Source organism: Moschus berezovskii, chromosome 21 (genome assembly GCF_049115385.1).
Source record: "Moschus berezovskii isolate FMDL1 chromosome 21, NW_MosBer_1.0, whole genome shotgun sequence".
Taxonomy (NCBI): Eukaryota; Metazoa; Chordata; class Mammalia; order Artiodactyla; family Moschidae; genus Moschus; species Moschus berezovskii.
The window spans coordinates 50,465,164-50,481,676 of record NC_142480.1 but is presented as its reverse complement, the minus strand read 5'-3'; the positions used below and the strand labels follow the sequence as shown (position 1 = coordinate 50,481,676).

The following is a 16,513-nucleotide window of genomic DNA, read 5'->3' as shown; positions in this document are numbered from 1 at the left end:
AAGTTCCCCCCGGAACTACTAGAACGAACCATTCCAATATGGAGGGGTGGGCGAAGACCTCCTTAGAAAACTAGGAAAAGGGGGAAGGATTCCCAGTCGACACTAGCAACTATAGTTATTATTGAGCACTTAAGTTGGGATAAAAAGTCTTTGATGTACGTTAGAAAGGGGAATCAGGTGGCTTTTCCCCTGCACCCTTCCCCACAAGCTTGTGGTGCTGGATCCGCTCCAGCCCCGCCCAGCTCCGCGGTCGCCGCGGACGGGAGCTGACTGAGGTCAAGTCATGCAGGTTGTAAGGAACGCTGGGTCCTGGCTCTTGCGGTCATGGGCTTGGCCGCCGCGGACCAGGTAAGATGGTTACTCATTCCGAGCCTACAGTTACCCGGGAATGCGCTCCTGCCCGTGTCCCATGAGCCACTTGGACTCCTAGAATCTAGTTAGGACTAGCTTAGGCCTGGACCTCCCTGAGCTTTCCTTCTCCGCAGGGTCGTGGCCGGAGTGCCGACCCCCACCATCCACATGAGCGCCCAACAGATGCAAGACGCAGTGGCCAAGGAGGAGGTTGAGAAGGCGGAGACTCCGGCTCCAGCTCCGAGCCGCAGCAGCTTCAGGTAAGGGCCACTTAGGTCCAGCCTTCGGGCGACTGGCACCACCTTCCAGGGTCAGAACACCAGTGAATTCCCAACTCTTTGTCACAGTGAAACCTTACTCAAATTAACCGTAGAGCCCCAGCGTTTTTCTCTTAAAGTGGAAAGAATACTGAAAGAGGTTGTAAGGATCAGTGAACTTTTGATGAATGAGTGGATGTTGAAGGTGTATAATAAACATCACCACTTTTGTTTCCCTCATGGGATCAGAGTCTCTGATACAAAATGGGGCGGAAGGGGTAGTAAGGTGAAGGTTGTTATGCGCTTTTTAGAGTTGGTCTAAGGTCCAGGGTCGGAGAAGGCAATGGCAAGCCACTCCAGTACTCTTGCCTAGAAAATCCCATGGATGGAGGAGCCTGGTAGGCTGCAGTCCGTGGGGTCGCTAAGGGTCGGACACGACTGAGCGACTTCACTTTCACTTTTCCCTTTCACACATTGAAGAAGGAAATGGCAACCCACTCCAGTGTTCTTGCCTGGAGAATCCCAGGGACGGGGGAGCCTAGTGGGCTTCCGTCTATGGGGTCACACAGAGTCGGACACGACTGAAGTGACTTAGCAGCAGCAGCAGCAAGGTCCAGGGTGGTTTTTGTACGTAGCCTCAGCCAGCAACTGGCATCTTGCTTCCCGCCAGGGACACTGCTAGTTGTACTTCATATGCATTTAGCAGACGCTTACCTGCTTGATTCTGAGGGTACAAATGTGGAAGATCATTCCATCGCACAAGTAGTTCACAGGCAACCAGGAAAGACAGTAGTTTACTGGAGGTAAGAGCTGGTTGCTTTGAAGTATGAAAGAATGAGTGTCTTACTCCTGAGGAAATCAGACAAGAGTGCCAGAAAAATAATGTGATGCTAAGAGCTGAATTGAACGGGAGCTCAGCTGGAGAAGATGAAAGATCATTTTATGCAAAGCTGACAGTCTGTGTAAGGCACGCGGTATGAATGTTGTGTAGTCAAGTGTGTGTGTGTGATGGCAGATGAGGCCAGCAGGGTGAGAAAGAGTCAGAATGCCAAGAGCCTTATCTGTAGATAACGAGCAGTCTAAAAACGTTGGCCTAAACAACTGGAAGGGATTCCCTGGTGGCTCAGATGGTAAAGTGTCTGCCTGCAACGCAGAAGACCCAGGTTCGATCCCTGGGTCGTGAAGATCCCCTGGAGAAGGAAATGGCCACCCACTCCAGTACTCTTGCATGGGAAAATCCTATGGACAGAGGAGCCTGGTAGGCTACCGGACATGACTGAGCGACTTCACTTAAACAACTGGAAAGACAGAGTTGTCATTAATCTGTAGGAGCTTGGATTTGTATGTTTAAGTTTGAGAAATTTGATTAACATCCAAGTGGAGATACAATATTGGCTGTTAGAGATGAAGTTCAAGGGACAGATGTGAGTCAGACATAGACATTTGGAAGACTCATCACGTAGACGATGTTTAAAACCACAAGATACAGTGGGGCTTTTACCCACTCCCCACTGTGGGCAGTGGAGTATGACAGATTATGGGAGTGTGTCTGGTGTCTGAGCAAGAAGGCCACGGTGGAGTGAGAAGTAAACATGAGCGGTGAGGACAGAGGGTGAGGGGCGCATCAGGCGCGCAGGGCTACAGCCTTTCGTCCCTTGTGGGCCGTTGTGAGGACTGCACCTCATTCTGAGATAGATGGGAAGTCACTGGAGAATTCTAAATGGAGGGTTGACATGCTCATGCTTACATTTTAAAGGGTCCCTTTGGCTACTGCATTGATATTAAACTGTAGGAGAGTGAGGATGGAAGATGGGAGAAGTCTCCTAAGCAATCAGAAGACTACTGAGATAATCTCATTGAGAAGCGATGCTGGCAGGGACCAGAGTGGCAGCTGTAGAGATAGTATAAATGGTCAGACAGATGCACTTAGAAGGTGGAACCAACAGAATTTGTTAATGTAAGGTATGAGAAAAGGAGAGAACTGAAGGGACATTGTAAAATTTTGGGCCTAAACAACTAGAAAGATAGAGTAGTCATGAAGATGGGGAAGACTGCAGGAGCTTGAATTGTAGATTTGAGATGTTTAATTAACATCCAAGTGGAGATACAATATTAGCGATTAGAAATGGAATTCAGGGCACAGATCTGAGGTAGACGTACACATCTGGAAGACAATCCATAGATGATTTCTTTTCCCCTCACATGGCTTTTGAGATTTTAGTTCCCCAGTTAGGGATTGAACTCAGGGCCCCTGGCAATGAGTGCACCAAGGAATTTCCTAGATGATGTCTAAAATCATAAGATACAAGATCATCAAGAGAAAAGGGGTAGATAAAGTGAAGGAGAGGTCTAAGGACTGAACCCTGGAGCCTCTGGCATTTAGAGATTTGGGGAGCTGAGGAAGAATCAGCCGAAGAGAAAGAAGGACCCTCCAGAGAAGTACTAAAAAAAACCTGGAGAGACTTTTTTTTTCTGTGATTCAAAAGTAGATTATCTTTATCAAATGCTACTGATGTGATTGACTGGTCCACAGACTGATAACAGAACGGCTCATAGGACTTAATGTGAATTTGTGGTGACCTTGACTGGGGCACGTTTGGCGGAGTATGAGGGGCTAAGGTTTGAATGGTGTGGGTTCAGGGAGAATAGAAGACGGGAAGAAGCAGCAGGTATGGTGTGTCTGTTAAGGGGGATAGAGAAACGGGCAGGAGCTCAAGGAGGCTTTGGCATCCAGAGGCTTCTGTTTGGTTTTAGACCGGGGAAATGACTGCATGTTTTGCTGATGAGAATGATGCGGTGGAGAGGGGGAAGAATGCAGTTGCTGGAGCAGGAATGTTGCCGGAGTGCTGTCCTTGAGGGGCGGACGCACAAGTGGAGCGTCATCACGGGAGACAAGGTAGAGATTGGGGGCACAGCTGTTCAGTAGTGGGAGCTGAAGGAAAACCTGATTAATTCTATTTCTTTGTGACGGTCATCAGCTGGCAGCGAGGAAGCAGGAAAGAGTTGAAGGTCTGAGGGGACAAAAGAAAGTACAAACTAGTCATCCAGGACAGTGAACGGGTAATTGAACAGGGGATGCGCTGTGTGATTGCCAGCAGTACTGAGGGCCCACTTGATGTTGGAAGTCATTAAAGTAAACCAGCAGTTCTCAGCCTCGGACCACTGTGTCTCCAAGGAGACTTTTAGCAACGTCTGAGACATTTTTGGTTGTCACAGCTTAAGGGTCAGTACCTAGTTGGGTAGAGGCCAGGGATGCTGCTAAACACCCCACAGTGCTCAGGACAGACCCCCCGCCCAAGAATCCCCCTGCCCGAAATGCCAGTGGCACTGAGGTCAGGAAACCATGACATGGGGAGAGGACGGTAGGCACTCCTGTGAGTTTCCTCCAGCCACCTGTGCCGGCTGTTTTCAGTCCCTGTCAGCCGTTTGAAAGAGGTGCTGTGTGCACAGACGCGGTTTGAGGATGGGTGTGAAGAGCCAGCAGAGCAGCACCAGAAAGCTTTGTCTTTCCCTTTCCTGGTCTGCCTTGGGGTGAGCCACTTGTTCACTGGACATGGGAAGCTTAAAAGCTTGATCTCGTCTGCACCCTCAGTTAAATGGTTCAAGCTCTGGATCCTTTCTAGTTTGAAAATCTTGCCCTATTAAAGGCATAATGCTGGCGTGTTCAGACTTCAGAAGGCATAAGTGTTTGACCTGCACGTCCATAGAATAAATTATTAATGGGGAACTTATAAGGTTTTAAACATTAATGTCATCTCAGAGCCTCATACTCTGTCCAAGGAAATCCCAAGGACAGAGGAGCCTGGCAGGCTATAGTCCATGGGGTCGCAAAGAGTCCGACACGACTGAGTGACTGACTAACAACAGAGCCTCCTCCACAGTCGGTCTCAGCATGTAGCCGATAAGCTGGCAACCTGCAGAGATGCTAAATCATCTCTAAGATCAGGCAGAGCAAGAAAGAATACACTTGTAACTCCTGAATACCCAACTGTGTTAACAGTTTTGTTTTGTTAAATATCTCCAGGAAAGCCAGTAGAGGGGATGGTGCTCAGATAGTAGTATTCTCTGGATCAGAACCCACTGTAGTTCAGGTGGCTGAGCAGGTACAAACACAAATCTGATCTGTCCATGTGGGCAGGGTGCAGCAGCAGGTTTGCTTGAGTCTGGAATTTTAAAAAGCGCAGGTGGTGAGCAAAATTCTGAACCAAGGTAAAGCCCCTCGGCCCAAGGCCTGGCTTCCCTGTTCCCCTATCAGTACTGTTTCTCCACCTGAAGATGAACAGTCCTGAGCAAGAGCGAGCCAGAGGACAGAGCAGACTGGCGGTGGGGGGCGGGGGGTCTTCAGCTCAGCAGTGTCTGGACCAGTGTGCTGAACCCCTGAGTTCACATCTGACTTACCTGGGCTGCTTCCGAAATGGATTCTCAGGTCCCATCCAGAAATCTAGGGCAGAGTGGAAGCATCAGAGTCACATGGTCCTGCCATTCAGCCAGCCCTGATATCCACTGGTCTTGGTAGGGGCTGACAAGCTGGCCCCTACCCACCCACCTGTGGCCAGTTGACTGATTTTTATAAATAGAACTTTATTGGAACATAGTCACACCTATTAACTCACTGTCATCTGTGGCTGTTTCTGCACCTCAGTGGTAAAGTTGTGTAGTTGCAACAAAGCATCGTGGCCAGCAAAGCCTAAAATAATATTTATCCTCTGGCCCTTTACAGAAAAAGTTTACAGGCCTCCACTCTAGGGGATACTGGAATTTTTTTTTTTTTAACAATAATGATCTTTTTAAGTATTATTAAGTTTATTTTGTCTTTGTTTTTAACAAAGATAGTCAAGGTATCTGTGGTTAATACAGCAAGAAATAGAGGTTTGACTTAATTTTTTAAAATAATTTTATTTATTTATTTTTATTTATTTTTGACTGTTCTGGGTCTTTGTTGCTATGGACCTTTCCCTTGTTGCAGCCAGTGGGAGCTACTCTCTAATTGTCGTGTGTAGGCTTCTTGTTGCACTGGTTTCTCTGGTGGAGCACAGGCTCAGGGGCTTCAGGCTTCTGTAGTTGTGGCTCCTGGGCTCTAGAGCACAGGCTCAATAGTTGTGGCGCACGGGTTTAGTTGCCCCGAGACATGTGGGATCCTCCCAGATCAGAGACCAAACCTGTGTCTCCTGCATTGGCAGGCAGATTCTTCACTACCAAGTTACCAGGGAAGCCCATGTTTTTTTTAATTGCAGAAAGAATAGTTTATAGAGGACTGAAAAGAGTGATCTGATTATACTAGAAAAGATAAGGGAGGATGGGGAGTATGGATTAAGTTCTCTTTCCAGCAGAAAGTCATTAGCTGTGTCCAGAGTCAGCAACTCGGGGAAAGAGCCCCTGAAGGACCGTATTCACAGACACCGTGTTCTGGCAGCGCCTGGAGGGTTGTGGGCAGCAGCCTCAGGAGCAGGTCAGGGCAGAGGGCTGCTGTCTTTTGTTACCAGTTTGTCTATGCTGTTGGCTTTTTTAAAACTACGTGGTTTTTTTAAATTGAAAAACAAATATCAGAACAACTTTACCTAAAATTTTTCTTCTAATTGCAGCATTTACCCTCCAATTCCAGGACAGGAGAGCTCTCTGAGGTGGGCAGGAAAGAAATTCGAGGAGATCCCAATCGCACACATTAAAGCATCCTACAACAAGTAAGTAGGGAAGGGACTCCTGGGCAGGGCTGGGGTGGAGGCTTCTTTCCCCTGCAAGGGGGCCGGCGAATCACATGGGTCCTGGTGCACAGCACCCCACCCAGAAGTCCTCCTTGTTTGGGGAAATCTCGCTCTTTATAAAGTTGATTCAGAATAAATGGAAATGTGAACTGGATGCCCATATCATATTGTTAAAGATTCCTTTGCTCCCCTTGGGAATTATATTTTCTGTTTCTGCTCCAGAGCTAGAGTATATTTTAGGGCCAGAAGGTCTTCCCATGAAAGTGTAGTTGTTAAGTGTTGGTACTGGGGATGGATGATTAATAAATGAGGGAGATTAACCTCAGATATGCAGATGACACCACCCTTATGGCAGAAAGTGAAGAGGAACTCAAAAGCCTCTTGATGAAAGTGAAAGAGGAGAGTGAAAAGGTTGGCTTGAAGCTCAGCATTCAGAAAACAAAGATCATGGCATCTGGTCCCATCACTTCATGGGGAATAGATGGGGAAACAGTGGAAACAGTGTCAGACTTTATTTTTTTGGGCTCCAAAATCACTGCGGATGCTGATTGCAGCCATGAAATTAAAAGACGCTTACTCCTTGGAAAGAAAGTTATGACCAACCTAGATAGTATATTAAAAAGCAGAGACATTACTTTGCCAACAAAGGTCCATCTAGTCAAGGCTATGGTTTTTCCAGTAGTCATGTATGGATGTGAGAGTTGGACTGTGAAGAAAGCTGAGCGCCGAAGAATTGATGCTTTTGAACTGTGGTGCTGGAGAAGACTCTTGAGAGTCCCTTGGACTGCAAGGAGATCCAACCAGTCCATTCTAAAGGAGATCAGTCCTGGGTGTTCATTGGAAGGACTGATGCTAAAGCTGAAACTCCAATACTTTGGCCACCTCATGCGACGAGTTGACTCACTGGAAAAGACTCTGATGCTGGGAGGGATTGGGGGTGGGAGGAGAAGGGGACGACAGAGAATGAGATGGCTGGATGGCATCACTGACTCGATGGACATGAGCTTGAGTGAACTCCAGGAGTTGGTGATGGACAGGGAGGCCTGGCGTGCTGTGATTCATGGGGTCGCAAAGAGTCGGACACGACTGAGCGACTGAACTGAACTGAACTGAAGCAAAGGGAAACCTCCGAATAAGGGTTGACTTAAAGTGTTTGGCCTTGGTCCACTGTGGACCAGATCTCTGCCTTTGTGGGGCTGAGCAAGGTTGGAAGTTTTGCATTCTGTGTGACTTTCAGATGGTGCCGGGGAAGTTCCCAACTGCGTGTTGGCAGCGAAAAGCTTGCTGACATCAGTGACGTCCTCACAGACCAGCCCGCACTAGAGATGGGGTTGGCATCTGGTCAGCAGTGGCCTGCAAAGCAATTTAGAAAACAGTACAAAAGACGGTGGGTGGTCAGGGCTAGAGGCGGGGCGCCGGGCGAGGTGCGGAGGACGCGTCTCAGCTGTCATCTTACAAGCCCAGAGTCAGAGCCCCTGGGTGCTCCTCTCTTCTCAGGCTGATAACGGTATAGGTAGCTCTCTTCGTTTCTTTGCTTTTTTAAAGAGGCCTACTCTGTAGAGCTCTGTTGAGGTTGTCTTGAGGACAAGCAATTCTCCTGTGCTTCTGTTTGGTGTAGAAGATCCAAGAAGCCGTGAGAGGGAAATGGCAGCCGTAGCCAGGCCCACAGCAGATGGCCCCAGCCCAGGGCTGGTTCTAGCAGGTCACCTTATAACCACCCTCTACTTCCCCTGCTTGTGAGTTCTCGAGGGCTCTTCAGCCCATGAGACCGGGTGGTGATTAAGGGGGAAGTAGAAAGCAAGTCTAGGGATTTATGGAAGTTATTCTTAGTTTTAATTTAACTTGTTGAAGATTGCTTATCTTTTAGAGATATACACTGAAATACAGATGAAATGATGGGTCTAAGATTTGCTTCAAAATAATCCCTTAGTAGGGAGTAGCAGGAAATAGAAGAAACAAGGTTTATAGATGAAACCAGATTGGATATTAGTTATTAATTGTTGAAGCTGAATGGTGAGCCCAGGGGAGTTTAGACTTTATTGTATCCACTTTTGAGTATATTTGAAACTTTACCAATGAAAAGTCATTAAAAATTACCCAATGTGAAAATTCAGTTTCTTGGGGAGGTGGGGGGCTGGGGAATGCCAGAAAGGACTTTGAATCTGCTTTAAACATTGTCTGCAGGGAAGATGCGAGGGGGAATATATGCCACCCCTCCTGTGGATGACACTCAGCGCCCTCAGATCATGGCGCTGGTGTCGGTCAGCTCAGGCTGCTACTACAAAATACCAGACTGGGTGGCTGAAACAGCAGACATTTATTTCTCACAGTCTGGAGGCTGCAGGCCAGAGATCAGCGTGACAGCAGGGTCGGGTTCTAGCGAGAGCTCTTCCAGGCTGCAGGTGGCCAGCTTCTCTTCATGTCCTCACGTGGTGGAAGAGACCACTGAGCCCTCTGGGGTCCCTCTGACGGGCCACTGATACTCACAAGGCCTCCACCCTCATGACCTCATCGCCTCCCAAAGGCCCCACCTCCCAGAACCATCACATTAGGGGTTCGAACTTCAGCATGAATCTAGGTGGGGAACATCGACTTCCCATGCATAGTAGCTCCTTGCAGGGTTTGCAACTTGTCAGTTTTCAGAGGTTTAGGGGTTGATTCTGACCTTTCCTGATGCCTCCTACAGGAGTTCAGAAAACTCATCTGATAAGCTCAGGGTGGGAGCAGCTAAATGGTCTTTTCCTTGCTCACTGGGGCTTGTCTGGGCATAGGTTGGTGCACTCTCACTCCCTTGAACAGACATCATATTCTGTACACCTCCCCTCCTTCCCGAGCACACAGATCCAGGTGGTCTCGGCTGCTCACCAACCCCTTGCCCGCGCCTCCTGTGGCACAGAGGGGTTTCGGAATGCGAAGAAGGGCACAGGCATCGCAGCACAGACAGCGGGCATAGCTGCCGCGGCGGTAGGTGTCTATGTGCGTATGTGTGTGCACGTCTGTTCTTTCCAGCTCCTTCTGTGCTGGGCTTCACTTTCTGCATGGCTGATCACCGGGAGGAAGATTGTCCTTGCAATAGCCCTTCAGAAGCACGAGTTTGCCAACTCTTGTTGGGTCCCCTAACATGAGGGTAGCTAGAAGGAGCAGGGGCCAGGTGCTGAAGTCTCACAAGGCCTCCTGGATTTAAATACCAGAGGGCTGGGTGGGGTGGAGTTGTGGTGATAGTCCATCTGGAGAGGTGTGGTGTGGTGAGGACGCTTCTGCGGTACTAGATTGAGCATGAACTGCTGCAGATCTTTCTAGAAGCAAATTGGCAGTGTGCTGCCATGAGTGTGTATTTTTGGAGTATCTACTATACAAGCTTCCCCTATGGCTCAGCAGTAAAGAATCCACCTGCAAATGCAGGAGACTTAGGAGATACAAGTTCAGTCCCTCGGTGGGGAAGATCCCCTGTAGAAGGGCATGGCTACCCACTCCAGTATTCTTGCCTGAGAAATCCCATGGACAGAGGAGCCTGGCAGGGTACAGTCCGTAAGGTTGCACAGAGTCGGACACAACTGAGCAGAGCAGAGCAGAACAGATCTACTACACACCAGATACTTTATGTTCATTATCTTGAATCCTCGAAGACCCTCAGTATTACCCACGTTTTTAAGAGTGTGGGATTCAGAGTGTGTCACTTGCTCAGAGCCGTGCAGCTAGTCAGGTTCTCTGAACTGATCGCCCCGGGTCTGGGCCCAGAGCCTGTACACTGTCTGCTATGACACAGGCCCCACAAAGGTTCACACTGCCAAACCCGGAGTATCTCCTGAAGAAGACGCTGACCCTCAAACAAAGCTCCATGCCCCGAAATACTGATGGCACTATATTAGTGATCGTCAAAATGCCACCAATGGCCACTAAATGGACACATTATATACACTTAAAAAAATAATGTCAGTGTTAACGGTGGCTTCACATGGTGGGTTGAGTGACTTCTCTGAGTTTTCCAGACTTTCTGTAATAAACTGCCTTTATAATCAAGAAAGAAAGCTTTCAATTGTAATGAAAGATTTAAAATGATTAAAAAACACTCTTTAAGAGGGTATTGAGTCTCAGCCAAGAGTCCAGGGATTGTTATGGTCTGAAATTGTGCATTTATCCAGAGAACAATCTGAGCGATATTTCGAAGTATCCACTAGGTGGCAGTGCTGTCCCGGGCGTCAGGGCCCCCAGCTGACCGCGCTGGTCTGTCCTGCACCGCAGCCGTCAGCCCTCTGCTTCCTTCCCTGTCCTCTCCTGTTTGCATGTGTGGGTGCCTGTCCCCTGGAGCTCATAACCCTGTCACTCCAGGGGGCGGTAGCAAGGGCTGGGGTTGTTGCAGTTCTTTCCCAGGCGCACTAAGCACTTGCTTCTCCTCACCAGAAAGCTACAGGGAAAGGCGTGACCCATGTCCGAGTTGTGGTCAAAGGCCTGGGACCCGGGCGCTTGGTAAGTGACCTCGCTTCTTCACAGCGCAGCCTGCACGCTTCATCCTTCAGTTAGTGAGAGAAGTAGGGGTAGGGCAGAGGAGGGAGACTGGACTTCCCTGACAGCTTGAAGTTTGTCTCCGTTGCTTCTGATCCACTGAGCCTCTCCAGGCCAGCCCTCATCACATAGTTTCAGTTTCTCAGACACTTACTGAGTGCCTGCTGGGGACAGGAAGGGGTCCCTGGGGCCTGTCACAAACGAGTCCCTCAGGACAGACTCGTGGGTGCGGTGGTGAAGCTTGTGCCCCGGGTGCTGGGAGCCCCTTGGGTGTGATCACCAAAGTGTCCCCAGAGAGGTGACATTTCTACTGATTTCTCAAGAATGATGAGGGACTAGCCAGGTGTGTTTATGACTTTGGGGGTGAGGGACACATTCCAGGCAAAGGAAACTACGAAAGCGTAATGCTTAAGATGTGTTGAGGTTTACAGTAGTCTTTGTCTTTAGATTGTAAAGGGCAGGGTGGGGCATGGCAGGTGGTACTGGGGACGTGGGCAGCGCTGAGGGCCTGGGGGAGGGGTTGGTAGGAGGCCTCTTGGAGGGGGGATTGGATTGCAGGCGTCAGAGCCAGCGCTTCCCCACCCCCCATCCCTGTCCGAGCCCTGTCTGGACACACCAGGGCATCATCTCTGGGCCGTGCCATCCTCCTGTTCCTCCTGCCCCTTCCAGTCTGCCATCAAGGGCCTGACCATGGGGGGCCTGGAAGTGATCTCAATCACAGACAACACCCCCATCCCACACAACGGCTGCCGCCCCAGGAAGGCGCGAAGGCTGTGAGGGCCAGGAAGCCTGCACCTGCACCTGATGTCGTCCTGCCTCCAGCGGGCCTCGTGGAAAACGCACTATCCAGTCTCTCCATGCAGGGCTTGTTGAGACCCTGGGGGCAGTAAGGGAGAGCTTCACCTCCTTACTCGGTGGCCTTTGCTTGTTCCTCTGACTGGAGAGTGGTGTGGCCAGAAGTGAGGCCGTGCCTCTCTTGGACACAAGGGGAGTTAAAGGGCAGCTTGACCCAGACTCCAGGCCGTAAATGCTGCTTCTCTTCTGAAAAAATAAAATTATTTCCACCATCTGTAGTAATTTGTGAGTTTTGGGTTATTTTTTTTTGTTTCCTGCATTGCAGACCTACACCTCCCCCCAGTTCTTGAAAACAAGACATATGGGCAACTGAGCCCTAGACACTTTCCTCTTTGGCTTCAAATATTTGCTCTTTAGCCCCTAAACCAAGGTTTCCAGAGCTCTTTAGCAACTTTTCTTATTAACTTGTAATTTGACCCCAAATTGAGAGGGTTTTGCCCCCTACCTCTGGAGTATTCAGATAGTAGGTTTCACTGTTAATGGAAATGTCTAAAGGTAGCCCTAACAATACAGGAGAATTGTCTTGGGATCAGGTTTTCTTAAGCGTGAACCATCAGCTCTGCTAAATGGTCTGTGGTTACCTAAATGGGAAAAGAGATCCAATAAAAGAGGGAATATATATAGCCAATTCACTTTTCTGTACAGCAGAAACCAATACAATATTATAAAGCAACTATACTCCAATACAAATTTTAAAAATAAAGATGTCAACCCTTACGTGTACAAAAAAAAAAAAACAGCATGAACCATCAGAGATTCCCCACAGTCAAGGCATCCTTCCACATTCCATGGGCGTCAGCAGTCCGAACACCCAAGATTGTGTGGCCCTCAGGAGGGAAGGAGAGTAGTATACGACAGGAATTAGTGTGGATGGTGGGATGGGCGAGCGCAGAGCCCAAACAGAAGTGCAGGAAAGGGAGTCCCCACCCAGGTGAGCTCAGCCGGCCCCACCAGGTAGCACTGACTGCTCAGTCTGGGCTCTGGGGTCAGTGGATGCTACACAGAAGCCACAGGTGGGGCCTCCAGGGGCCCAGCCGGAGAGACCCCGCCCTCTTCCTCGGACAAAGAGGACCCAGGATGAAAGCATCACGGGAGATGAAAAGGTGCACAACCCTCAGAGGTGAGTCTGCAGGAAGGGTCTGCTGACCGCTGACGGACTTCACGTGGGCCCAGCCAGCCAAGCGCCGCGATTTGCCTGAGCTCCGTGTGGTAAGTCCACAAACGCCCTCTCAAATAGGAAAGCGGCTGTGCTGTACAGGCTAGAGAAGGGAGAAGGGCCGTGATCTAGATGTGAATTTAGGAGGAAGGTGTCTCCCTGCTGCCGTCTCTTCCATCCTGAGCAGGACCTATGAAAAACTTGTGACCAAGAACTAAAGGAACCCAACTGAAGGCTTCTGGTGTTAAAGCCACTGCCAGAAGGGAGTTAACACTTTTTCACCATAAAACTGCATGTAAACATGATGCTTAAAAATACAGGGCTCATGAGAACTGCTCTGTGACACGGTGTGGCCTTTATTCAGGGGAACAGAGGGCCTGGAGCAGTTAGTCAGAAGCAGGTGGTTCAGAAGGGGCTTCCTGGCGGCTCAGATGGACCTGGGTTCAATCCCTGGGTCAGGAAGACATTCTGGAGAAGAAAATGACAATACACTGCAGTATTCTTGCCTGGAGAATTCCATGAACAGAGGAGCTGGTGGGCTGCAGTCTATGGGTTCACAAAGAGTCAGACACAACTGAGCAACTAACAATTTCACTTTAGAGAAGTGCGAGCAGGGTCAGGGGATAAGCACGTTGGAGCCCTTGAGGACCAGCAGGGGCAGGAGAAGGACCTATCCCCAGAGCCTGGCCAAAGCTCCAGTCACAGGAACGCAGCCTCTGCCAAAACTTGGGCCCTGCAGAGGCCGAGTGAAGAAATGCCCTGACTGCTCCAGCTTCTGACCACCCAACATCCCCAAGGGCTGAATCCAACGAGAACCAGAACACGGGGGAGCTTCTGGTCTGTTCTTGGAGGGCGTGCCTCCCAGGGAGGGGCTGTGGAACAGATTTGGAGGGGCATGTGGAGAAGAGGAAGCACAGGCAGTCTCCATCATTCCAGAAGTGAAATCCTCCTTAACGCTGTAGTTTTAGGAAGTGTTATTCCCAAGAGTGCTTTTAAAAGGACGATACTAAGAGTGCCTACAAGTAGCATGCTGGGGACCTTAAAGGATCACTGGTCTCAGACCAGAAACAGAGGAGGCTGAGGAGCCAGCTGGGGTGGCGCTGTTGTCAGGGTGCCTTGGAAGACAACACAGCTTTACTGCTGGGAGCCCCAGGGCCCTGCTGGGTCCAGGCTCTAAGAAGCCAGTGAATTTGTGCTGTAAGGCTGTGCGTGTGTTCAGTCATGTCTGATTCTGTGCTTCCCTATGGACTGCAGCCTGCCAGGTTCTCTGCCCATTGGGATTCTCCAGGCAAGAATAGTGGACTGGGTTTCCATGCCCAGGGGGATCTTCCCAACCCAGGAGTCAAACCCACATCTCTTACGTCTCCTACATTGGTAAGTGGGTTCTTTACCACGAGCACCATCTGGGAAGCCCCTCTTAGACTGTATTACTTCTTAATTGTTGGGTCTTGGCCTCAGAGAGTGGCTCCTCAGGGGGCACTAAGGCATCTTCACTGACCACTTAAGGCTTTACCGTTCACCCAAAATGCCAGGCTGCCTTGTCCCTGCTGGCACAAGCCCTTCTCCGAAGCTGGCCTGCCGGGCCTGAGACACAGGTGGCCATGTGCTTGCACTTCCCCTGGGCAAAGAAGACAGAGCCCAGCCCTGGGTCCTGAGTGTTTGCACAAGCAGAGTGTTGGCATCAGCACGTGTGACACACTTCCTTGTTTCCTGGCAGCAGGGCCTCCGGTTATTGCTGTGAGTTTGTCTGCAGGTCAAAGCTGGTGGCCTGGGACTGGCTCCATGAGGAAAGCCTCTCCTCCCCTCTGCCCTCACTTCTCTCCTCTGCAGGAGAAAAGGCAAATGTCGTTTCTTTCAGCATGGATGCAATGTTTTCCCTGCTTTCAGCCAAGGTCAATCACTGACAGTGAGCTGTGCCGTCACCGTCAAAAGAAGCCTGTTTAACACTCAGGTGATCCAACCAGTCCATCCTAGAGGAAATCAGTCCAGAACATTCACTGGAGGGACTGACGCTGAAGCTGAAGCTCCAACACTTTGGCCACCTGATGGGAAGAGCCAACTCATTGGAAAAGACCCTGATACTGGGAAAGACTGAAGGCAGGAGGAGAAGGAGATGACAGAGGATGAAATGGCTGGATGGCATCACCGACCGGATGGACATGAGTTTGATCAATTCCAGGAAATGATGAAGGTCAGGGAAGTCTGGCATGTTGCAGTCCATGGGGTCGCAAAGAGTCAGACACGACTGAGTGACTGAATAACAACAAAACTCAGTTACCTGGATGCTCGCAGAATATAACCGGGCACTTCAGGAGAAACCACTTTCCAATCACCTCTGCCTGCAACCTGACTCTGATATGTCCATTTGTAAAAAATGCATGTATGCCTTCCCCCTGGCCTCTTTTGTTCTTTCTTTTTCCTACTCTGGATAGACCCATTGCTTTTTTGGTTTTGTTTTTTTAATATAACTGCTTTACAATGTTGTGTTAGTTTCTGCTATACAACATCCTGGATCAGCCCCATGTGTCCATATATCCCCTCCTTCTTGAGCCCCACCTCCATCCTGCCCTTCTAGATCATCAGAGCATGGAGCTTAGCCCGCTGTGTTAAACAGCAGCTCCCCACTAGCGATCTGATTTACACGTGGTGGTGTACATATGTCAGTGCTCCTCTGGGCATGGAATTCACAGTTCCCACTGAGGTCTTTCCCACATGGAGCAGTACAGTCCCAGCTCATGGGCCCTGGGGCCACAAGCCCAGCACAGCACCCCCAGCACTTCCAGGACTCGCCATCACTTTCAGTGTGGCCAGCATGACCATGTGCGAGGAGCTGAGAGTTCAGTTTTATCCAAGTCAAATTAATTGGAATGTATTGGGTTGGCCAGAAAGCTCATTTGGGGTTTTTTCTGTGACATGCCATAGAAAGAGCAGAACACACTTTTTGGCCAACCCAATACTTGAGGCCATTGGCTACCATAGTGGACAGTGCCACTGAGATGGGCTTCCAAGTGGGTGCGCGTAGGCAGAGATGCATGCTCACTGAAGCACTGAGTAATGGAAGGAGATTGGAACCTAAATGCCCGTCAACAGAGGGCTAAAGAAATTACAGTCCATCCGTATAACGGCATGTTAGCCCTGAAACAAGCCACGATGTATTTGCTAAGTGAAAAAACAGAGGTTGTGGGCGGGACGGGCAGGAGAGTATGTGGAGGACAGCCAGGCAGGCTTTGTATACATAAATGCGTACGCACTGGACTATCTGGAAAGACACACTCCAAATGGCAACACTCTCTCCAGGGAGAGAAATGGTGTGACTGGGAAACAGGAAGACTGTTTACCTTTTCCACCTTCAGAAGAAGGTGCCGTGCACAGCGGACCTTGAACTACACCAGGCCTAGGGGCCACCTTCCACGCACTTACAGATCCACACAAAACATCACCATGACCCTCTGGATCCACTGTTCCATATCCACAGATTCAACCTTGGACATCGTAGTACTGAACGGATTTAGTGGAAAAAAAATAAAATCCACGTATAAGTGGACCCTCGAAGATCAAACCTGTGTTGTTCAAGGGTCAGCCATATTGTTGCTTATTCAGATTAAATAATGAACTGATTAAAATAAAATAGAAATAAAGAACTGATTTATACGAAACATGTAGAAATTGCAGAGTCAAGCGCTATGTTA

The 16,513-nt window shown here is 49.5% G+C and overlaps 1 protein-coding gene across 2 annotated transcripts; it reads left to right on the top strand.

Moving 5' to 3' along the window:
* Nucleotides 1-16: 16 nt before the first annotated feature.
* MRPS11 (mitochondrial ribosomal protein S11) lies at nucleotides 17-11,886 on the top strand. 2 transcript variants are annotated; one of them, XM_088829667.1, is made up of 6 exons: nucleotides 17-348; nucleotides 486-611; nucleotides 6,191-6,289; nucleotides 9,082-9,274; nucleotides 10,712-10,777; nucleotides 11,483-11,886. In XM_088829667.1, exons 1-6 carry the CDS (start codon nucleotides 284-286, stop codon nucleotides 11,588-11,590), a joined length of 657 nt encoding a protein of 218 aa, XP_088685793.1. In that variant the 5' UTR covers nucleotides 17-283; the 3' UTR covers nucleotides 11,591-11,886. The 2 variants fall into 2 exon arrangements, with proteins under 2 accessions (XP_088685793.1, XP_055273739.1); XM_055417764.2 differs by having other exon boundaries at nucleotides 22-348; nucleotides 9,145-9,274.
* Nucleotides 11,887-16,513: the final 4,627 nt, after the last annotated feature.